This window comes from Muntiacus reevesi, chromosome 16, assembly GCF_963930625.1.
Source record: "Muntiacus reevesi chromosome 16, mMunRee1.1, whole genome shotgun sequence".
Taxonomy (NCBI): domain Eukaryota; kingdom Metazoa; phylum Chordata; class Mammalia; order Artiodactyla; family Cervidae; genus Muntiacus; species Muntiacus reevesi.
In genome coordinates, this window is record NC_089264.1 from 14923354 (window position 1) to 14948303 (window position 24950).

The 24950-nt window shown below is 42.4% G+C and overlaps 1 protein-coding gene across 3 annotated transcripts in view; it reads left to right on the plus strand.

Annotated features, from left to right (window-relative positions):
• The first annotated feature begins 2115 nt into the window (after positions 1 to 2115).
• ELOVL6 (ELOVL fatty acid elongase 6) overlaps positions 2116 to 24950 on the plus strand; it is a 138077-nt gene continuing 115242 nt past the window's right edge. The window contains exon 1 of one of the 3 annotated variants that reach the window (XM_065907400.1): positions 2116 to 2606. In XM_065907400.1, the coding sequence (XP_065763472.1) occupies positions 2524 to 2606 (83 nt within the window). In that variant the 5' untranslated portion in view covers positions 2116 to 2523. Of the gene's footprint in view, positions 2607 to 17631; positions 17745 to 24950 lie in introns of those variants that run through there. The other 2 variants (XM_065907402.1, XM_065907403.1) reach the window with 2 other exon arrangements.

Sequence of the window (24950 nt, forward strand, 5' to 3'; positions counted from 1 at the left end):
AAAACACATAATACTATCAAGAATTTACCATTTTTTGGTTCTTGTCCACTTCAAAGGTCAACAAATAGGGAATTACCTCCCATTGTAATTTTTCTTCAGACACTGTTAAGAACAAAACCCCAACTCCATCTCCAGAAAATAAACAGGTAATAACAGACAACATAGTAAGTCAATAAAAATTTCTCATATTAGTTTAAAATTAACATGATGCCTAGTGAGAATAACAGTTTAAAAACGGGATCTTTTTAAGGCAAAAGTAGGACTTATCCTTGCAACATATAGCAAAATATTTGCTGGATGTTCTCACCCTTGTTTCCTTTCTCACTTTTCTTGCTTCTTCAGGAGCCTTCCCTTGTGGCTCAGATGGTAAAGAGTCCACCTGCAATGCAGGAGAGGGGGTTCAATCCCTAGGTCAGGAAGATCCACTGGAGGAGGGCATGGCAATCCATTCCACTATTCTTGCCTGGAGAATCCCATGGACAGAGGAGCCTGGTGGGCTCAGTGGAGTCGCATAGAGTCAGACAGGACTGAGCGACAAACTGAAACATGCCTCCCTTCTTTTACCTACTTAAATCACTTCACTTTACAAATATTTATTGATTACTCACATGCCCAGGTGCAGTGCTAAAATCCTGATCATATCAGGCCACACCCACCTTCCACTTTAGGACTACTAAGTCTTTTGGCCTAGCTGTACTTTCAGATTTACTCAGACTTTTGCTGCAGAAGTCTCTACAATAACAACCCTTAAATGGAGAGATGAGGAAAGTTTGTATATGGAATATTTGGGAGCATCAACTTATAAATTAATTTGCCATTTATGTGTGTGTGTGTGTGTGTGTGTGCCTGCAAAGTCAATTCAGTCGTGTCCAACTCTTTGTGATACGATGGACTGTAGCCCACCAGGCCCCCTCTGTCTATGAGATTCTCCAGGCAAGAATCCTGGAGTGGGTTGCCATGCCCTCCTCCAGGGAATCTTCCTGACCCAGGGATTGGGAGTACCGATGTCTCCTGCATTGGCAGGCGGGTTCTTTACCACTAGTGCTACCTGGGAAGTCTCTCTCTCTCTCTCTCTCTATATATATATATACACTGGATTTTTTAAAAAACTCTAACTTTTTATTATATCCTCTTTATTTAAAGAGATGTTCTCACATTTTCCAGTTTTCAGTAGTTTGAGGCACTCGACTTTAAATGAAAATATCCTCTTTGGTCTGCCTTGGAGGTGGGGAGGTGCAGAGAAAGAGAATTTTCTTCTTGGTCCTAATGTCCACCTAATTTTTAAAGCATAGGTTGTTATTATATTTTAAGCTTACAGTTACATGTGTATATTATTAGATGCCTCTATGTCCCATTTCACTTTTCTTAACTTGTGGGGAATGAGTGGAGAGAGGGACAGAGTAAAAAAATACTTTCCCTCTGAGAAAAGAAAGCGGGTGTATACGGAAACTGAGATTAAAACTGGTGTGAGACTGGGACATCAGTAGGGGTCAATGGCACATTTAACCCTCTCCTCAAAGGTGATTCTGTTCCACCTACACCCAAAAAATAAATAAAGCGAATTTCTTATGCATATAAATAGTTTTTGCATTGGACCAGTTGGTCCAGTTCTCCTATCTGCGAACTTCCTTAACCCCTCCGTTTCAGTTCACTATCTCTACCCTTTCCCATATCCAAAGCCTCCACCTAACCTCCCTCCTCTACTGCCTTCTAGTCACTCTCGACTTTCTGCCACCTTCGCCCACAGCATCCCCAGCCGGCACGCGATTGGGGGGCTCCGCAGAGCCGACCCTAAGTTACCCTGAGTCAAAGCCAGAGCTCGGCGGTGAGTGACCTGGACGGGGCGCCGGGGGCTAGGAGGCAGAAAATGCGTTCGTTTTACGTGGCATCTCACCGCAAATTCGCCTGCAGTTCTTGGCTAGGAAGCGGGCAGGTTTTATTATTTACATATAGCCTCCGTGCTAAGCTCGCCCTGGGGCTTCGCTAGGTTTGCAGAAACTTCATTCAAAGGCCAAGCTAGGCGGCCCACGAGGTCGGGACTGGGCGTTGTGGATGATCTCAAGGCTACTTCCTCTTCCTCCATGTCCTTCCTCCTCTGCCCTAGTCACCTTTACGTAAACAAAACTGCCCCCGGGGCTAGAGAGGTCTCGCTCTTTCTCGCAAAGGGTTAAAATTTGTCGGATCGCACGAGGGGGAGGAGATTCCCCATAGACAAGTAAAAAGGGTGATGGACAAACGTGCGGGCACTAAGACCGCAAGGCATTCCTTTCCTCCTACGGTGGATGCGGACGCCGGGAGGAGGAGGACCCGGAGAGAGGAGCTGCGAGCGGAGGCGCAGGCAATGCTCAACCCCGACTGTAGCTGAGAGGCTGGGGAGACCGGTTGCCGGAGACCGACCGCCGAGGGGAAGACTTGGGGGGTGGGTGGGGGAAGCAGACTGGAGAGCCCTCGACATCTAGCGCTTTACAGATTCTTTTATTTTGTGTAGAGAACACGTAGCGACTCCGATCAGCCCCAGTGAACATGAGAGTGTTGACTCTACAAGAATATGAATTCGAAAAGCAGTTCAACGAGAATGAAGCCATCCAGTGGATGCAGGAAAACTGGTGGGTGATGCTTTCGTGTGACACTGTCCCCAGGAGCCCCGCGCGTCTTCCCGGCGTGCCTTAAATGTCGGTACTCCCTTTCTGGGGCGTGAATGGAGCGAGGAACCGCGGGCAGTGGGAGCGGATCGCTGAGTTCCCGGGTCTCCCCGGTGCAGGAGACATTGGGGCTGCATGAAGCGCGTGAGTCTGTGGGTGCCCCTGGGTGAACCGTGGCTACACATGCATCTTCAACATAGATTATATAACGTAGAACATACATGTGTACATAGAGTGCGACAGGGAAGGCGGGAGAGACGCCACAGACCGTACCTGTGCTACTCCAGCTTTCCCTCTAGATTTGGGTTTTCTTGCTTGGCCTCCAGCAAGCACTGTGTGAAAGGCATTGAAGGGAGGACCCGGTCTCCGGCTCTGTTTAACCCTCTGCCATCCGCCGTCCTCTGCTCTCTGGTCCTCGCCCTTTCCCCATCGCTCCTGTCTGTCCTTCCTTTCTCCTTGCAGCTCTCGTACTTCACTGTCTTCCTCTTTGCTGCTCCCCAGCCAGATTCCTCCTTTCCTGGACCCTTTCCCCCCCACGCGGATCCCTTTCCAGTTTCATGAAGAGACGGAGGCGGGGAGTGGGGGAGGAGGGGACAATGAAAACAGTAATAAAAATGAATGAATCCGAGTGAGTGGAGCCACGCCATTATTAAGTTTGTTTTATGGAAACGCCTTTTGGACACACTCGATTCTAATTCAGTGGGAAGCTGCTGATTGGAGTTGAGACACAGATTAAAAACGCCTGGGTCCGCAGAGTCCTTGGGGGTGGGGGGTTGGGGAGTGTTTCCCACACAACTTCTAACCGGGGAAAGCATCTTTCTTGTTAACTGTGTTTCCTCCGCCAGTCCTTTTGGAAATCCCTGTGTGGGAAGCGATCCCGTGTCACCTTGCAATATTTAACAGGGGAGGGTGTGTATGTTCATCTCGCTTCTTGCTTGTAGACGGAGCTGCTGTGGCAGACATTCTTGAAACACCCCCCCCCCCCCCAACCCCGTGTCTGACGATCAGTAGAGAGAAAGCCCAAGGCAAGCCCCAGTTGGGCCGCTAGCTGCGGGCAGCCTCCTCGATACTGTTGGAGAGGGTCGGCCCGAGGGGGCTCTCGGGAGGTGGTGGGATTCCGCCGGCCGCGTGCGCTAGCGCGTGCCCCCGGAACCCTCACGACCTGCCTTCCCTCCCCCATCTCATCAATGGGAAACCGGAGACGCTAGCGCGCCTGGAGGCTGGGGCGGGTGGGTGCTCTGCGTCGGAACCCAGGAATGGGGGCTCAACTTCTCCTCTGGAGATTCTGCCGCCGCTCCCGCCTCCTGCCTCGCGGCCGGCCTGCCGGGGACCAGCTGGCCATTTGCGGCCTCAGCCAGGCCGGGCCCGCCCCCTGCGCCGTGCGCGCCGGCTGGGCCGAGATGGTTGGGGCGGGCGCGGCGCGCGGCTCGGCTCACACTTGCTGCGGCGTGGCTGGGGGCTTCCTCGGGCGCGGGGGCCGGAGGGCGGCAGCCGGAAGCCAGGAGGGCCACGCGATTCGCTCGGAAGGCTGGGAGGTGCGGCAGCGCTCTGGGCCGCCGAGGGTGGGTCCGGAAGACGGTTGTGCGCCGGGAGGCTTGATCCCGTAGGAGTTTAGACAATTAAGGCCTCTGCGCTTGGGGAAACCAAGCCTCCCTCGGGCCCCCCCAAAGGGACCTTCTCTGCAGGCACTTCCTCCGCCCGCGTAGCGGGTGGCGCTGCTGGCCGGGCGGGGGCGGCGGCTGGGGAGGCCGGCGCCGGGAGCCGCGCGGCGGACCAGCAAAAGGCAAAGGTCTCTGCAACTGTTTGTCGTGGTGTCTGCTCACACCGCTCAGTCCTTCTCCGTCGGCCCTGCGCTCTCTGTGTTTCCTAATATCTGACCAGTCTCCCAACTTGCTGCACCCTTGTTGAACCTGCCCCTCCGGAGCTGGCCCCCCGCCTCGGGCCGGCTGCTCCCTGCCCCTCTGCGGTGCATACTGCCTCTTAGACTCTCTTGTTGCATTTTCTCCGGGGCCACTTCCTGTACTTCCACCACCTGGTACCATTTCCCGCCTCTTTCTCCACTGACGAACCAGTACACCCTGAATCAAAAAGGGCCTAACCCTCTGGGGACTGAAAATAGGAAAAAATGCACCGATTTATCGTCGCCTGTTGGACGCTTACCACTCTTCGCTCTCTTTCTGTACATTTCATCTGGCAGTATCTTTCCTAGCTTTTATTCATATGCATAAGTATTTAGGTGTGTCTGTGCCTCCTAGGAGAAGGAAATGGCAACCCACTCCAGTATTCTTGCCTGGAGAATTCCAGGGCCAGAGGAGCCTGGCGGGCTGCAGTCCCTGGGGTCACAGAGAGTCGGACACGCACATGGCTGGTTGACTAACACACACTGTGCCTGCTACTAGACCATCATCTCTTCAGGGAATGTTTCTCATTCCACTCTTGAATACACCTTGAAGAATGCATTGTACAGGGCAGGTGCTGGGGAAGAGTCTTACTAGTGAGTTAAGGTGATGATGGATGTCTATTTTATTGCCAGCACTGCTACCTGAACCTTAGCATACTTGGCTTCCCTTGAGTTTTGAAAACTATGCCATAGTCACATATTAGGGGGTCCCCTTCCTGATTTTTTTTCTCTCTTTGACCCTAATTTCTTGCTTGCTTTTTTTTTTATCCCAGAGTGTATGCATTTCTCCCAGTATCCTTGGGTGCCCATTTTATAAACCTCTCCCAAAATGTCAACAGCCAAAAAGTCTTGAACTAGGTGTATAAGAATATGAAGGTTTTCCTTTTCATTTCCCTTGTTAACCAAGGCTTACCCCCTCTTGATGAGAGAGAAAGTTTAGGAAGCACAAGGTCTTGCGTTTGCCAGACTCATTAACTACAGATGACTTGAAATAGCTTCTGGAGGAAAAACTATGTTGTGAAACTTCTATTCTATTTTTTTGACAAATTATTTTCGGTTGTCCTTAAAAATTCCCTAGACATAGCCTCAAATAAAACTCAGTTTGCAGAATTAAGTTATAACTTATCTCTCAAAGATTAAGCTGCACTCACTGTGTTTTGAAGAATTGTAAGGAAGGTCAGGAGTGTTGTTTTGTCAGGGTGCTGTCTGCACTACCTTTGAATATGATTTAAGAAGGCCTTTATTAAACTTGGCCTTCCCTTGAGTAAGCTTCCCAGGTGGCTCAGATGGTAAACTGTCTGCCCGAAATGTGGGAGACCCGAGTTCGATCCCTGGGTCAGGAAGATCTGGAGAAAGAAAGAGCAACCCACTCCAGTATTCTTGCCTGGAAAATTCCATTGCCAGAGGAGCCTGATAGGGCTACAGTCCATGGGGTCGCAAAGAGTCAGACACTACTGAGCCACTTCACTTTATTAAACTTATCCTATAATCTGTATTCTTTACTTTATTACTTATTAATGTAATAGGACCCTTATTTTGAAGTGGTGTTTTTATAAACTAAAGAGTTCAACTGAGGCAAATTTATCATTTATTGCTGCTCAAACAATGATTCATTAATTTATGAGTCATTGTTTTAGACATGGGATAAATACTATAAACCATTTTACTTTTCTAGCAAATAGTTTCACATATAATACATTAGAAAAACTATGGAAAAATGCAGAGTAATAAGTATGCCTTGGAGAATCACCCTGAGCCTCATCTTTATATGTCAATTAAAAAATATCCGGGGTAGTATTATCTGGTAAATGAGAGTATATTGCATGAAGTAGAGGAAAATACCTGTTTTTAGCTCAACAATATTTTTAAGTTCTGATTTGACACTGAAAAGCCCTTGTGATTTTACAGCATTGAAAATAAGAGGCGTTTTGTTCTTTTATGAGATGTCTGGCCTTTACCTGTTTTCACAAATAGCTGACTTCATTTATTAGGTCTGCTGGAAAGGGGGCAAAATCGCCCAGGGATTGGTAAGGTGACATAAAATTCATTGCCTGAGAAGGGCAGCTGGGCTCTGCTCTGCCTTCTCTTTCAGCAGCCTGTCAGGTCTGTGCTAGCAGTGGTGGATGCTAACTGCTTCAGTTGTAATTGTCTGACCAATGATGATTATCTTCTGATGTCGGCTGACACGGTGTTGGCCAATAGGAAAGCAGGAGGCCTGTGCTGACTGCTGTAATATTATGTATGTGAGGTGACGTCATCACAGGGTTTGCCTAGAACCTCATGAAACCCTCCCCCGCTCCCCTCTGGCATCCTTCACATCCAGCCTTTCACTGCTTTGTGTATTTTTCTGACTTTCTTTCCACCCGTGGTAATGGTTATAAAGATTTTATTGTTTTTATATTTTGTAGGCTGTGTTTGGGGTTTATAAGATACTGTAGGGATTTTTAGAAGTAAATACTGTCTGGCTAAGGAAACTATCCACAGATTGGTTTTTACTAAGGAAAAAATTAAACACTGTTAAAAAGAAATTGCACATCTTTGTTTTTTCTTAGATATGAGATTTGGAAGGTAACATACAATTTCAATATGAAAAAACAAAAGTATTATAAGCCTGTGTTAGATTTTTACTCAAAATATAGCATCTAATGCCTATTACACTTCAGGCTGTTTTTCCTGTAGTGACAATTGCTTTGCATTGATCTCTAAAATCCTCCTTGTGACTTGCATGTTTTTGTAGGAAAAGTGGCTGGAAAACAGTACCGTCTGTGGTCATAAGACAGAAAAGGCCACAATGTCTCATTTAATCAATACAAATTTGGTCAGCTGTCTAGGAAACGACTGTGTCCACAATGTACCCACTGTGTTTTTGCCATTTAGTTTGGAGAATCACAGTTCATATTAGCCTTAAAATTGAAAATCCTAAGTGTGAGGAACTTAACATTCATTCAATAAACTTTAGAAAGCACTTGAGATGTTGGCCTCTTGTGCACTAGGTTAAGAATGAGAACACTGAAAAAATGTATACAGAGGAAAATGTGATCTCTGTTGTGATCCTACAAATAATATTGTGTAAGAAAAATTGATGCTTTTGAACTGTGGTCTTGGAGAAGACTCTTGAGAGTCCCTTGGACTGCAAGGAGATCCAACCAGTCCATTCTAAAGATCAGTCCTGGGTGTTCACTGGAAGGACTGATGCTGAAGCTGAAACTCCAGTACTTTGGCCAACTCATGCTAAGAGTTAACTCGTGAAAAGACCTTGATGCTGGGAGGGATTGGGGGCAGGAGGAGAAGGGGATGACAGAGGATGAGATGGCTGGATGGTATCACCAACTTGATGGACATGAGTTTGAGTAAACTGCAGGAGTTGGTGATGGACAGGGAGGCCTGGCGTGCTGCGATTCATGGGGTCACAAAGAGTCAGACACGACTGAGCGACTGAACTGAATTGAAGAACTTTTATTCATGCAGTCTGGTTTCTCTAGGGTTTCCAGAAATAATGTAAATTATTTTATGATTATCTGTCTCTATATTCGCATTAGTAATAAATATGCATATGATGATAAAATGTTTACATCAGCCTTTTGTTAAATTGGAAGTTAAATTTTGTGGTCTAGACACGACTCCTTGGTGCTTTTAATGTTAGATGATAGTAAATTCTAAGTGTCAGGATCACACTGGAATTTAATTACAAAGTCAGTCCTCTCTAGATCCAAGAGTTGCTTTGCCTGTTTATCTTTAAGGAGAATATTTTGTGGGAAAGTTTGAGAGGGGAAGGAGACTTAGAAATACTTTGGAGAGCATAAATAGCCATCTGACCTGTCTTAAGCCAACAAAGTAAAGTAGAGTACAGCATATCAAGAGTTCATATTTGGTTCAATGATCTGGATATTTCATGTCCGACACTTTCTGAGATGAGTTATCCAAAAATTGTTGCTACAATTCACTTAATTTTTCATGTCTGGATACAGGTGAGCTAAGCTGGCTTTTATTAATAAGAAGCAGACAACAGTCCACAAATTTGCCTTAGCTTTCTGTTTTTATTCTTAGCTTCAAATCCATCTGCTCCACTTATTTACATTTATCTTTGTTAGAAGAGCACAGACACTTATCTGAAAAGTTTACCTTAGGAAAGCTACCCATATCACAGATATTCCTGTTGATAGTCTAAGGAAACCTGAATGAAACTATAACATGGCTTTATTGAAAGGTGAAGGCTCATAACTTTATTTCTTTATTTGTATTCTGATTGTGAGTATATGGCTTCCCTGGTGGCTCAGAGGGTAAAGCGTCTGCCTACAATGCAGGAGACCTGGGTTCAATCCCTGGGTGAGGAAGATCCCCTGGAGAAGGAAATGGCAACCCACTCCAGTACTCTTGCCTGGAAAATTCCATGGACAGAGGAGCCTGGTAGGCTGCAGTCCATTGGATCACAAAGAATCTCACACAACTGAGCAACTTTACATCTTCTGTGAGTATATACAGGCAGATATGAACATGTAAAGTTCAGAACTTTAAAATAACAGCATCCGGACTCCCATGGTGGTCCAGAGGTTGAGTCTGCCTGCTAATGCAGGGGACACGGGTTCGATCCCTGATCCAGGAAAATTCCACATATCATGGGGCAATTGAGCCTGTGCTCCATAGTGAGAGGTTTGTGAGCTGCAGCTGGAGAGTGGCCTCCACTCTCCACAACTGGAGAAAGCCCACGCTTGGCCATGAAGACCCAGCACAGCCAAAAAAAAAAAAAAAAGAAAGCCAGCATCCTTAACTGTATTTAACTTACAATAATTTTATAAGATGAATCCTTTTTTGAAAGAAAACTGCCCTAGAGTAGAAAATGGATTTGTAATTTTAAGTTCATTGAGCAAAAAGCATCCCGAATCACAGATCTTTTTAAGTCATCTAAGCTTACATCTAAGATTTGTAAGTCATCAAGCTTACAATTTTATCATGATTTCTTTCTGTACCGAGTACTCATGATTTTAAGTTTCAAGGTTATTTATCTTAGTATATTAGAATGACAGGTAGTTTTGGGAACCCTTTTGTTGAGTCAGTCACCCACTGTGAACTTTCTAAAATTTAAACCTGCGTGCCCAAAATAATGTACAAATGAAAGGTTCATTTTCTTAAAGATAATTTTCAGATGTTTTTGCTCAACCCTTAATTTTTCTTTTTTAAACAATCATTTAAATTCTGAGACTGATTTTTTTTTTCCTGGGATTTTATTTAAAGTTTATTGTAATGGAGTCTGCACAAAAGGAAGGGGTGAAGAGTGGGGAACATTCAGGGGACACAGGAATGCGGCCAGTGTCATAGGTTCTTAGTGGGGGAGAGGGGTGAAAAGGAAAGGCCAGCCTGGAGCTGGTGTGGAAGAGGGAGGGGGGAGGCACTGTGGCTGCATCCTCCACCCCAGGAAGCACCTCTGGTCTCTGGAGCCCCTCCTTTGCCCTGGGCCCCCAGGAGTCCATCTCTTGTCCTGCCTTTGGCCCCAGTGGCTCCTTTCCCTCCTTGGCAGGTTTTTAAGCAGGATAATGTTCAGGGCCTGACCCCAAACAATCCTGCCTGATGAAAGTACAGCCTTTGTGTGGCTGAATTTTTGAATTGACTATTAACGCTTAATGGGCAGCACACAAGATCGTTCTTTGAAGACTGGCAAAATTAATGAAATGCATGTTTATGCATAAATGTCCATACATTTACTTAGAAAAGTATATGTTTAGATATGTACACACAAACCTGTAAATACACATAACTATGTTAAAGTGACTTTTAAAAAAAATGAAAATTGGTACCCCTTAGCTGCTACCCCACTTTTCGTGTATTTCCTGCTAATAGAAGAACATCGTCCTTCGGAAGTCCCTGGAGGCCCAGTGGTTAGGACTTGATGCTTTCACTGCCCTGAGCCTAGGTTCAGTCCCCGGCTGGGAAACTTAGATCCCACAAGCTACCTGGTGCAACAAACACAGCAACAGAAGCATCTTCCTGAACCCAATGTGCTTTTCTAAAATTCGCTGCAAAATAGGTCCTAATTTGAGTATTTTGTCAATTTTTTAAGCTAAATAATACTATTTTAGTAAATTTCTTAAAACTGCAAAATTTGAACATTTAGTACTTCGATTTAACCCCAGTCAATAATTTTTTAAAATCTCAATATAGGTAGTAGTAGGAGAAACCCTCAAGTCCCAGTTGCCTGGTTCCTTCTATTTATAATAGAAGTACGGTTTAAAAGTTTTTAAGATACTCAGCTCACTCCAATTGGGGCAATTGACGTTTTCAGGTGAAGTGGGTTCAGTTGAATTGAATGCTTTGAAGTTGAGAATTTCATGATCTTGTTTTAGGAGCCTCAGTGAGGTGGTGGGGTGGGGGGTGGCAGTGGCTGATGGAGGAAAGCCAGATGAAAAGGATGAAAAGGTTTACCCCTGAAATTTTCTTTTTTTTTTTTTTATGTGTGAGATTTCTCTTGAAGTCTATGGATGTCTTAAGCATTTAAAAGCACTGGTATAGCAGTGGTTATCATTACAATAAGCGCTATAAAAAGTTACTCTAAATATCAAGGTCTGTGGTTTCCTTTCAATTTTATGACTTTTTGACATAGATTTAAAGATCTTAGAAAGGAGGGTAAGTTTTCTTCATTCTGAAGTAATGATACTAATAATTGAGAACATGGTCATTTACTGATTGCAGGCATTCTTTTAAAATGTTTTATATATGTTAATGACTAAATTCTCCCAAGAACCCTTTGATGTATTGTCTTTTTGATTTTAAACAACAGGAAATGAGGCCCAATGAAGTTTCACAGGTTGGAATTTATATGTAGGGACGAAAAAAAAAGAGAAATAGGCTCCAGCATTGACCAGAGCTTAGTCACCGAGGCCTTAATTGTCCCCCTGTTTGTGTTAGAATAAATATTCAATCAATAAAAAAATGTGCTTGGAAACTTGGCAGCCCTGTCAACATGGGAGAAATCTGCGGTTTTTAGTTTAGGATCTTACAGTGTCTGTTTCCTGTTGTTCAATAAGTGGATCCTGAACACTTAAGGCAAGAATAACCAGAAAAAGCACTATGAATGTTATAATTGCCCGATGTAGATATAGGTACTGTAATCATGCAGAATTATTACTTTCGGGATGTTACTTAATCAAAATCTATCAGTACTTTTAAAATTGTGGAAAGCCCTATCACCTTTAATAATGCTTCTATCATAAAATATTTCAGTTTCATCTCAAACCATGACACACAGACTTGGAACATTTCTTAGAAAGCATACTTCCTGTCTGCTTTTCTATGCTCTTTGCTTTGTCCACTCAGCATGGTTCTAGACTCCAGGCTTGTGTTTCTGCCTGTTATACTGCCTGTCAGCAGGGGGAAAGAGTGTATTTATATATGTTTATGTTTGTATTTATATTTATGGACTTCCCAGGTGGCGCTAGTGGTAAAGAACCCACCTGCCCATGCAGGAGCCATAAGAGATATGGATTGGATGCCTGGAGGAGGGCAGCCCACTCCAGCATTCTTGCCTGGAAAACCCTATGGACAGAGGAGCCTGGCGGGCTACAGTCCATAGGGTCGCAAAGAGTCTGACACCACTGAAGCATCTTAGCACGCATGCATGCACAGACTCACACACACCCATACATATGACTTGGAGATGGCCCTGTTCTTAAAGGTCAGTTCCTACAGTGTGAAGAAATAAAGAGAGCCTGTTGGGCTTCTTTAAAAATTTGTTTTAAATTCTTTTCCTGACTTTAAAAGTATTTATTATAGAAAAAAGAAAGGGAAACGTTAAAAAGCATAAAGATTCCGGAAAGAAAACATCTTTAATTCTTATCCAGAGGTAGCCACTGTTATTTGCCACATTTCTTTCAGCCTTGTTTTTAAGATTTTTATATACTTTAGATCTTTCAGTGGATGTCAGCCATGGACTGAGTTGCCTATTATATGCCAGGGACTGCACTGGATAGTTTTCATTCACCTACTGCCTCATTACAACTTTATATGTTGCTTTGTTTCCTCTTTACATTATAAATGTTTTTCATGTCACTAAAACCTCTCCTCTCCATAGGTATAATTTTCAGTGGCTATTTAGCATTGTGTTGTTTGAACTTTAATTTAGGTAACCATTCCCTTACATGTTAGGTTGAGCATATTAAATTTCTAATATTTCACTGTAGAAATAGACCTCTTGACATTAGGGGAGGTCATCAAGAATATGTGGCCCCCAGCTGACCAGAAAGCCAGCCCTGGGCAATCAAGGCTCCTCACCTGCGCTTGGAATGTGTTTTGCCCGCCGTTCCCACAGCCGGAGCCGTTTCAGGGATGCAGTCTTGAGAGGGTGATGTGTTGCTGAGATCATCTGGATGCTATGCACAGTGAGCCTCGTTAAGGACGGTATATGGACTCTTAGCTCTTGTGGGCAGCCGCCCTAGACTAGCCTGAGAGGTGAGTCCCTTGCTTATCACCTGCCACCTACCCATCTCCAGCGGCTGCCTTCTTTTTTGCTTTCTTCCTGCCTTCCAGTGTAAGGGGCCCAATTTCAAATTTTACTTTGGAACTCCTGGGGATACAAACTAACAGCTCTCCTTCTAGGCCGGGAGTTGACCTTGCAGTGGGCAGCTTGAGCTCTCTTTGTGATGAGAGCACAGGTAAAATGTGCCATGCTATTAGAGATGTTTTATAATTAACCTGTTATTACTAATACTTAACTCATACGTGGCCTGACCACTGGGACCCTATCCACTGTAAAGTGATTCCTCTTTAAGACCTAGTGTTGTAGCTACTTGGAATTTGTGCTTTTAACACTAGCAGTTTTGACTTGGAGAATGCTCCAGCAATCCATAAAATGAAACAAGTTTGTTCTTTTTGCTTGTTTGTTTTTGGCTTAAGTTCTCAGAGCAGTTATGTTTGCTTTCTTTTATTGTCTGATAGGTAGGAAATCTTATAGGTAAAAACTTACGTTCTTGTGAGAAATGGTCCCACAAAGGACTGCAACACTTGGTACTGACTCTAAAACTAAGAGAAGATTAAGAGATTGAGGAACATAGTGATCCTAATCAGAAAAAAAAAATAGGTGGTTTAATTAAATTTTCTATATTAAAGGATTCTTCAAAAGTATTGCTGACATCCACCTAAAAGATGTTTGAAAAATTATGTACTGCCTCACACATTTAATTTTTTTCCTTTGTAAGTTGAAGTAAATTAAATTTTTAATAGAGATAGAATAAATGAGGATGGGCTAGTTTTAATATTTCATGACTTGATAGGTTTATCTTTTTATTGAGTAATGGACAACAAATCTGAAATGCATAAGATTCTAGTCCATGGTTTCATTCATTGTTAGCTCAAAAAAATGGTCCATATTCCACATTGATACATTTAAAAGACTCAGCTGTACTCATCCTATATTGTTTCTGGTTGTTATGAATTCAGAACAGCTTAACATTCAAAATGTATGGTCTAATCAGTAGGGGGAAGAAAGATTATCATGATGCCTCACATCATTGTTCATTTTTACTTTGTTTTTGGGGCAAGAAGGAGAGACACAGGTAATGTCTTAAATGATCTTTTCTTGACTATAGAGAAGGTTATAGCTGATAGCATTTCTGTGTGTGTTATCATTAGGGCTAGTCTCCTAACCGGGCAAGTGTTAGTCACTCAGTTGTGTCCGAACCTTTGCATTTCCATGGACTGTAACCCGCCAGCCTCCTCTGTCCATGGGATTTCCCAGGCAAGAATACTGGAGTGGGTTGCCATGCCCTTTGCTGGGGATCTTCTCAATCCAGGGATCAAACCCAGGTCTCCAGCGTTGCAGGCGGATTCTTTACCACCAGAGCCACCAGGAAGCCTCTGATTGGGCAAAGCACTTCCTTATTCTTTACTTGATCATCCACTGAAAGAACCTGAGAACTTTCTCGGGAAGCTCCTTTCTACTTGGGGTGGCTCTGATTATTAGAAGACTGTTCTAATTACTGCCTGAAAGTTATGATCCTCCTACTCCTGACTAGCTGCAGTTTATCCTCACATCTGCGTGACTGTCTTGGATGCATTTGAAAATGACTCCTATCTCCTCTCTAGGCTTTTTTTTTTTTTAGAATATCATCAGCAGTCCTCTGGTAATCCACATGGATACTTGTAAAAAATAAAAAATTAGAACTCCTATACTTTTGAATAATTAAATGTTACCTACTAGGAAATTCCTCAGAAATATATTAAAACTTACTCAAAGTTGGCACTTATCCATTAAAATGAGTAGGCCTATGTTAAAGGTGCAGCCGGCGAGGGGGGACTTCTAATTTAGTATTCCGCTGAAAAGTCTGCCACATGGTGCTTGGGGACATTACAAAGCTCCTATTGTATATGACATTCTGGAAATTTTAAGGATTCTCTGTTAACCCTGAGCCACCGGGGTCGTCTTTAGTTGTGGTTGCTTTTCAGTGACTGTTCCTGCTTTCTTGTTTGCAGAAACATCTTTTGGACTGTATTTCATGATGGCTGATATTGTTTGTGATTATACTGCTTTGGTTGGTGCTCAACTCTTCTCCAGTTCTTTATAATTACTGGGCTCACTGCCGACAAAAGGGTAGCTTGGGGGTTAAAAAAAAAAAAAAAACTGTTTGAGAACTGTGTCCTCGATCCTTAACCAGGCGTTTGGGCCAGGGTCACATGGAGAGTTTTTCCTCGGAATACTCGTGTACGGGCTTCATCTCCGAGATTCAGAGTTGACGGGTCCACGGTGGGGCCCAGATGCTGGGAAGGATCTCCCCAGCTGAGACTTGTGTCAGCGAGGAGCGCTGCCCCGGTAACTGCTGAATTCATCTCAGTCTCTGGGTCTGTCTTCTCAGGTGGTTGATTTCACACACTGGATGCCTCTTCCTCTTCCAGCCTGCTTTGCCTACTTTGTCAGCCCCCTGGGACCAGGATATCAAGCTGCCCAGCACCGTATCCCTAATGCACAGTGAAGACCTTTGTGATCTGGCCCTCAATTTGCTTTCTCTCAGTGGTTTCCACTGCCAGTCCCCTCCTTCAGGCCCCCATCACTACGTTTGTTCCCTACCTCCATCTCTCCTTGCTCACGTTCCTACCCCAGCTGTCTGCCTTCTCCTGTCACTCCTATGGTAAAAAGTTCTCAGTGGTTTCCCACTGCCTGTAGGATAAATCCAGATTTTCCTGATTGATTTGAAAGGTCATTCAAAATCCAGCTCCAAGATTATCTTCCTAATGTTACCTATTGAAGTAGCCCTTCTCCCAGGCCTATTCAAATACAAATCCCTTCTCTTCCCCACCCATCAAAATCTGTTGCTACTTTTCTTGTGGTCTGCTGGCATTTGGCTCATAAATAGATTAGTATTCTTTTTTCTGTATTGGGCTTCCCTGATGGCTCAGATGGTAGAGAATCTGTCTGCAATGCAGGAGATCTGGGTTCAATCTCTGTGTCAGGAAGATCCCCTGAAGTAGAAAATTGCAAACCACTCCAGTATTTTTGCCGGAGAATCCCATGGACAGAGAAGCCTGGTGGGCTACAGTCCATGGGGTCACAAAGAGTCGGACTCGACTGAGCAACTTTGACTTTTCTCTCTTCTGTCTTTGAAATAAGTGCCTATCACAGAATTTGGCATGTAGTTGCCCTTACTGTGTGTGGACTAGATGAAAGCAGGTATGCATGGATGTTGTTGTTGAGTGGCTAAGGCCTGTCTGACTCTGCAACCCCATGGACTGTAGCCCACCAGGCTCCTCTCTACGTGGCAGCTCTGGAGTAGGTTGCCATTTCCTTCTCCAGAGGATCTTCCCAAGGCAAGGACCAAACCCTGTATTAGCAGGCTGTCTTCTGCAATGCCAGCCAGAATCTTTACCACTGAGCCACCAGGAAAGTCATGCATGAATGCACACGGCTGTTACTCTCAGATGTATTATTGTTCAACATCTCTTTATGTTGTCCTTAAGTAAATTATGGACCGAGTAATACCTTCTTGAAATAATAATACTCCAATCAGAAAGAAGTCAAAAGTTTGCTTAAAGTGGTAGGGAAGGTGGGATTATAGACACAAGGGAAAAAAAATCAGGAATAAAATAATACCAAAATAGTAAAAAGTAGTTGTGTAAAATGATGGTTATTATTTTTCTTTTTGCTCTTCCAGTTTTCCATAATTTTTTTAATATTACATTCTGGGTATGTAGGGTGGTGAGATTTTGCATACTGGTCATTTTTTTTTTTCATTTTTTACATTAACTATAATATATTTACTTCATAGTAAAAGACAGGCTTTATTTTACAATGGTGTATTATCCAATATAAGGTAAAAATTACTTTAAAAACCACTAGTTTTAATAAACATTAAGCAGCATACTTAAACATAAAAGCATTTTGTGAGGACAGAAATGCACATTCTTACTTCACATAAATGTACTTCATCAGATTAAGGTAGAGGTAAGCCATACTGGGGAAGGAATGATGCTGAAGCTCAAACTCCAATACTTTGGCCACCTCATGCAAAGAGTTGAGTCATTGGAAAAGACCCTGATGCTGGGAGGGATTGGGGGCAGGAGGAGAAGGGGACGACAGAGGATGAGATGGCTGGATGGCATCACTGACTCGATGGACATGGGTTTGAGTGAGCTCCGGGAGTTGGTGATGGACAGGGAGGCCTGGCGTGCTGCGATTCATGGGGTCGGAAAGAGTCGGACACGACTGAGCGACTGAACTGAACTGACTGAAGCCATGCTGTTGATTGAGGTCACAGTAAATTTCTCTCTCTCCAATTCCAAATTATACAGTTTGGTTTTTTGTTGTTGTTGTTGTTAGTAGTAAGGGTCCTGCTTTTAAGGGAAGGTTATAACAGACACTTGTTTGACGTGAACATGACAACTTTTACGTCTGGGTTTCAGGAATGTATCTAATAGGGCAAAGGTTCCCCAGGGACTAGAGTCATCTAATCCAACAGCAATAAAAGGTTAAACATAAACCTGCCTCTGGAGAGCAAAAAACAATAGAATAATTGGCTCAGGGACCTTGTGGCATCTGGAAATAGACTGTGCACACGTACCTTGGATATATCATTAACAAATACTCCAGCACTGCCCATTGCCTGGGAGACGGAGTCTGATTTAGTGGCGCTGGAAGGATTTAGTTACTCTCTGCAGTGAAGGTTATAAGGGGTAAAAGGACCAGTCTAGTCCAGAGGCCAGCCTGTGTGGAGCCAGAGAATCTGGTATGTCTGGTCCGTAGGAGGGACCAGGGATCTGGGTGGGAACTAAGTGAGAAGACCTTTTTCACAGGATTGCCTTGCAGAGATCTAATCACTTTGGGGCATTGCTTTGAACGCTTGCTTCTGTATTTCCTCTTAGAAGAGAGAAACAGGGATTTCCATGTGAGCACATGAGAAGTAATGTTTTGTTTATAGTTTGCTGTGTCTAGGAAGACTTGGTGTTCCTTTTCCATAAGAGTCTTTGCATTGCTCAGTCAACATACAAAAGGTCACTGGAGCAGAGAAAAGAGGGTGGAGGAGAATGGCTCCAAATCCTATGGGATATAGTTTGTAAAACAAAATTTCTGTAATTGATTTAATGATGAGATTTTGGTTTTACCTTTTGTAAATTCAGAAAAAGTCCCTTACTTAAACTCCAGACAACTTAAGTGTTCTTTTTGGAAACAAGAAAACAAGAAGTATGGTTAGAAATATTCTAAAGGAGCAAAAAAGAAAATACTCACTATAAGGAAAATACTGCATATTTAATATGTGTTAGGTATATTAGACTTGATTTTCCTAAAAGAGTGTTAACTTTCCTTAAAAAATAATATTTCTTGAAGTAAATTTTAAAATTTGCTAAACATTTATGACTTCTGTAACATTAGAAGAAAAAATACCTTTATTCCTTTTCAGGTAATTTTTTAAGGCAAGTTTTTTTCCTATCGTGGAGAAAAAAAATTGTTTTTGATTTGACAAGTACTCTAAAATAAAGCATAAGAAATTGTTCATCATTTCATATTCTAGAGCAACATGTTTATGAGTCTAATACCAAAATTACAGCCTATTGGATATATGATGTTCTGATTGGCACAATCTCTGAGTATGTAGATACAGTTCCAACTGGTAGAGGATGAGGGCTATACGATTGTCCTTGACTTTGTAAAACATTAAAACAGAAATTTTCACATTATAAACTTGGATAAATTTTTTAATGTTCAAACAAATTTTCACATATTTTAAACACTTGATATCTATTTATACTTTATCTTGAAAATAGGCTTTCATTTCCGTGCCATATGATATGAATATTGTGGTACTTTTACAAAGAAATCTTTATTAATTATTGGATTTTTTTTTTAATTGAGCTAATGTTGATGCTTATCCCTCCTTTAGTTCTGCTGAGGCAGATAAGAAATGGTCAACATCCTGCAGCTGCTATGTAGGCTTGTATTGGTGGTATTTATGTGGATAGTTCAGGCAAACCAGAGAGCTGCTTTCTAAAACTTGCATTATTACATAGACTAACACACTCACAATGGAAATCTGCACAGAATAAATTGGACCAAAAAAAAAAAAAAAAAGACTCAACTGTGTTTTTGAGAATTATTTCTTAGCTAAGGAACGAAAAGCTTAGTTTTGAGGAGATTGTTTCTTCCCCACAAAACATTTGGTATCCAGAGCCTCCTGTTTCCCCAGCAATGCTGAAGGGAAAGGGTATAGGGACTCAAGCTGGTGAATTATGCTCATCCTACCTTCTCACATTGAAATATTGTTCTTGTTCAGTTGCTAAGTTGTGTCTTAGTCTTTGCAACCCCATGGACTGCAGCACACCAGGCTTCCCTGTCCTTCACTGTCTCCCGGAGTTAGGTCACACTCACGTCCATTGAGTCGGTGATGCCATCCAGCCATCTCATCCTCTGTCATCCCCTTCTCCTCCTGCCCTCAATCTTTCCCAGCATCAGAGTCTTCTCCAATGAGTTGGCTGTTTGCATCAAGTAGCCAAAGTATTGAAGCTTTAGCTTCAGCCTCAGTTCTTCCAGTGAATATTCAGGGTCGATTTCCTTTATGATTGACTGGTTTGATCTCCTTGCTATCCAAGGGACTCACTGGAACATAGATTCTAATGAAAAATGGTGCAATTGTATACTCCTTTCAGGATAAAATTTTTCTTAGTGAGTAGAATACAGTCTCTTTTATGTTTATAGTCTATCTTGTCTAGATGTGCTCTAATAGATTTAAACTATTTTCTTTAGGTGGTTACAGTATAACGGCTCCAAATGCCCTGTTTATATTCCAAGTCTAGAACATTTGGAATATACTAATTTACCCAAGTATTGCTATAAACTGTGTTTTCATTGATCTTGGGTCAGACCATCAATAGCACGCCAGTTGTCTTCAGTAGTTGGCTTAAATTGCTTTTTTTCCACCTGAAAATACAAAACAATACTCTTGTTTTCTCATGAGTTCAGCTGAGTTTAAAGATTTAATATTTCCACACTAGTTCCTGAAGTTTGTATATGCATTGTTTTTCATCAAATTATATGTGTATGGAGGCCTAGAATTAGGAGATATACATAAAATCTTTACTTTTTTATGAAGATTTTTATGTAGAAAAGTATTAGGATGCATCTTGATAAATATGTGTATTGTCACAAACACTTTTTAAGGGAATAAACTCCTATTAAGTTGTGGCTTTTTTTCTTTTTTTTTTTAGTTTCTTTGTAGTTTTAGTTACTTCATTCAGTGTATAGGCCTGGTACAAGTAACTTGAAATTATACATTGTCAAAAATTTAGGAAACACAAGAAAAAATAGGAGAGTAAAAGTCACCTTTAGATAAACATTTTGGTATAAATCTTTTTAAACATCTTTCTTTCCATTACCCATCTTTATATTTTTAGCAAGAATATTTTCATAGAGTTCATACCCTGTTTTTCTGTAACCTGACTTTTTTTTTTCTTGATAAAGGAGGGAACATTTTTCCCTATTCTTAAATACTTTCTTCACCAAATTGTTAAGTGGGATAATTGTGTTTCTTTAATGTAGTGTTCTAGGTGAGACTGGAAAAGCTTGAGGAGACATGTGTCACTGTTTTCAAAAGAGCAAAGACTACACTGTTAATAGCATTAAAATGGTTTTAAGTTTGACCAGTAGAATAAATATGCAGTATATTTCAGGTTATTTTCTTCATGGATTATGTCTTCTTTGGGTAATCACTTATCAGTTCACTGTGCAGAACAAACCACCAATCAAGGAACAGTGTTAAGATGCTTTTAAATGCAAGTAACAAATTATAATTAACTGTGGCTTAAAACATAAAACTTTCAGTTATTTCCTGAAAGAGTAGCTCTGGCTGGAAGACTCTGTGGTCATTCAGTAGCTTAATAATGTTGTCAGTGTTTCAGGTTCTATCTGGGTTTTTGCTGTCCTTAACTGTATCTGCCTGCTTCTGTGATGGCCTGCTCCTGAGCTTTGGCAAGCCCAAGTTCACCTTTCTCTGTTGGTGTTCATTCTTACACTTGACTGAGTCACACCCAGCAATTTCTGTTGTGGAGGCAGGGAAGCAGGCCAGAGGTGCTATTTGAATACATCTGATAAGCAGATGAGATCAGTGGATGAAATAGCACACTACTATGGTTATGCAGGTTGGGCTTTTTCTACTTTCTCACCGGGACCTGGCGATGACTCAGTGCAGGGCTGCTGGAAGGTATCCCATGAACCAGTGAAAAGTCAGGGTGGCTCTGAATGCTGCCTTTCCTCTTGTACTTAGGATCTCAGGAAAAGTGGGTTTGGGACATCCATGAATGTTAGTTTTCAGGTACTTCCTCTGCACTAGATAACATAAAGTTCAGATGAAAAGGCCCCATATTCCAGGCAACATAGGTTCATTGTCTCACTGTATAAGTCACTCAGTTGTGTCCAGCTCTTTGCCACCCCGTGGACTATAGCCTGCCAGGTTGCCTGTCCATGGAATTCTCCAGGCAAGAACGCTGGGGTGAGTTGCCATTCCCTTCTCCAGGGGATCGTCCCAACCTAGGGATCGAACCCTGATCCTCCTGCACCGTGGGCAGATTCTTCACCTTCTGAGCCATCGAGGAAACTCCTGTCTCACTGTAACAAGACTTAAAAGCCTTGCAGAATCCTTGGTTACAAAAGGGAAGGTATTCACTCAGTAACCAACTAAGTTACTAACTCAACTAACCAACTAACTCCACTGAGTTCTTTAATGAATTAGTACTGTCTACCTCTATCCACTTTCCTTATAGGTGGTACAGTTGATTCTCATTACTTGACTAGATATGTTCTATAAGGTCACTGGAAACACTAAATTGGCAAATTCTATTACTAGAAAAATTACAGAGTTAGGTTCCTGCAAGCTTCTGGCCATATTTTTGTCAACCAGTCAACACATAACTTTGTTTTATGTGTTTCTGTTGGCATGCTCACTTGTTTGGTCACGTCTAACCCTTTGTGACCCCATGGACTGTAGCCCACCAGGCTCCTCTCTGTCCATGGAATTTTCCAAGCAAAAATATTGGAGTGGGTTGCCATTTCCTACTCCAGTGTTACTGTTTAAAGACACCTTATTTTACACCTTATTTATGTATAGTTGATGCATTAACACTGAACTCACAGCCAGCAGCACCATAACTCATGCCTGAAAGAATGCTATCTAACACATGAATTTCTCTGTAAAACAGCATAGCCTTGTATTTAGGAACACTAGTGAGATGGCATTTCAGCCTTGGGAACCATTTTTAACAGGGAAATCACCAACAAAAAAGCACAAAAATGCAGAACATGTGACAACTGTGACTGCTAAGTCACTTCAGTAGTGTCCGACTCTCTGCAACCCCATAGACAGCAGCCTGTGGGGGGGCAGGCTTCTCCCATCCCTGGGATTCTCCAGGCAAGAACACTGGAGTGGGTTGCCATTTCCATCTCCAATGCGTGAAAGTGAAGTGGTTCAGTCGCGACCCCGTGGACTGCAGCCCACCAGGCTCCTCCGTCCATGGGATTTTTCAGGCAAGAACACTGGAGTGGGGTGCCACTGCCTTCTCTGACATGTGACACTAAGTAGACTGAAAAATGGACACTTATTTGTGATATGAGAGTTGAAATAAGAAGGCAGAGCATTACTTTGTTTGACCTAAGCCTGAAACTCAGGCATCGAGCAACTCGGATTATTCATCACTTTGTGAATGACCATGAATGACCATGAAAGCACTGTGTGGGGATGAGAAATAAATTCCAATGAGTAGGTGAACTTGCAATAATGAGGATTAACTGTATTCCGCTATAGGAGGTAACATCCAGAGTTCAAGTGTTTGTACTGTCCTGGATGACCCTGATTTATAATGGCAGCACTCAGCTATGCTTAGCAGTGAAAATACTTTTTCGCAGAATGCTGAGAAGGCGTCTCTTCATACATACAGAGAACTTGTCTTTTCAGATTTGTATCACAAAGCATGCCTTTAAAAAGCTCAAGATTTGAAATTTTATTAAAGGAGATAATTAAGGGACAAAAGAAAACTTGTGGTTTTCTAAGGGAGAATCCAGAGAGAACGAGGGAGAGAAGGATGGGTAATTGAAAACACACCTATACACGCACACAAACATACACAATTCTTATCAATTGGATTTATGATTGTGGAAAGTGATTAAATTGTGTTTGCTAGAATTTGTGAGTAATGGTATTTGAAGACTTCTGGGCATTTAATAAGGGTATTATGTCTGTGTGTGCTCAGTTGTGTCCAATTCCGTGGATTGTAGTCTGCCAGGCTCCTCTGTCCATGGAATTCTCCAGGCAAGAATACTGGAGTGGGTTGCCATTTCCTTCTCCAGGAGATCTTCCTGGCCCAGGGATCGAACTCACATCTCTTGTATTGGCAGGCAGACTCTTTACCACTGTTCCACCTGAGAAGCCCAACAAAGCTGCTAACTAACAGTTATTGAGAGCCTATCCCAGGTCTAACATGGACTTTATGAACGCTGACACAGCTAAGCCTCTGCTTTACAAAATGCACTTTGTGACAGGGCCTGTTTTACAGCTGAGGAACCCCAGGTACAGAGAGGATGAGTAACTCGCAAAGACTCCTACAGAAATGGGTGTCCACAGAGATGGGTTCACAGCCTGGTAGGCTGAGGCTACCCACTGGCCTGCAACCTCAGCACTTACTAGGAAAATCACAGAAACCATTTCCAAAGACAGTGTTTTAAAAGTGTCGGGATGGGTGACAGAGTGGGCTTCATTCATTTTGTTTAGGAAAGTCCAGATCACTGGAAGTATGCTGTGTGAAGTAGGAGTTTTGGTAATAATTGTGGTTGTTATCTTTTGGATCAGACTCTTATTCCAGTAATTTACAGCAATATAATGCTCACTTAAGAAGCTAAAAGTACTTATAGAATATGCTTATTCAGTCTTGAAGAGTTTCTTTTTTTTTTTTGATAATCTATACTGTGTTCACGTATTCTGGGCTGTGGTCTTATAGCGATACAAAGGCAGGATTTCTACTGAACACTAATCTTAAAAAAAAATTCCCTTACTGGACTTTCCAATTGGAATCAAGCACTAAATCTAGAATTTTATACCAAAAATACAAGAAAGAACTTCCTTAATTAGACTGATATTTGTCAGCACCTATAGGCCTCAAATGGAGAAGGCAATGGCAACCCACTCCAGTATCTTGCCTGGAAAATCCCATGAACGGAGGAGCCTGGTAGGCTGCAGTCCATGGGGTCGTGAAGAGTTGGACACGACTGAGCGACTTCACTTTCACTTTTCACTTTCATGCCTTGGAGACGGAAATGGCAACCCACTCCAGTGTTGCCTGGAGAATCCCAGGGACGGCGGAGCCTGGTGGGCTGCTGTCTATGGGGTCGCAGAGAGTCGGACACGACTGAAGCGACTTAGCAGCAGCAGCAGCATAGGCCTCAAAAAGTTTTGTGCAGACTATTAAATTAGCCTTAAACATTGAAATAGGCATTCTGATCTTCTGTGGCTAAGCAAATAACTACAAAATAAGTATATGTATATATATGTAATTATTATTAAAAATTTATATCAGTGATCTTCTTGTATGTACTTGACTGAGATCAGTTGTAGTCAAGAATAGTCTGATAGAAGGGTCCTCTACCTGCCCCCCTCAAAAAACCCCAGAAAAATCTTTATAGATACTTATATACCCGTTAAAGTTACATTACTAAGAAATATATCTTGGTAGAAAATGTACATCATATAATGTTACAGGGAAAAATTACCTGCCTACAAAACAGTCTGGCCAATTTGTAAAACACACATTGCATGCATACATGTACATAGTTAGTACAGTTAGTTTGTTACAGTTTACCTGTGTATGTACCAAAATTCTAATTATGGTTGTCTTTTGAAGACAGGGTTAAGTTTTTACTCCAGGGAACTAATAGTTGTCTCAATGCACCTAATATT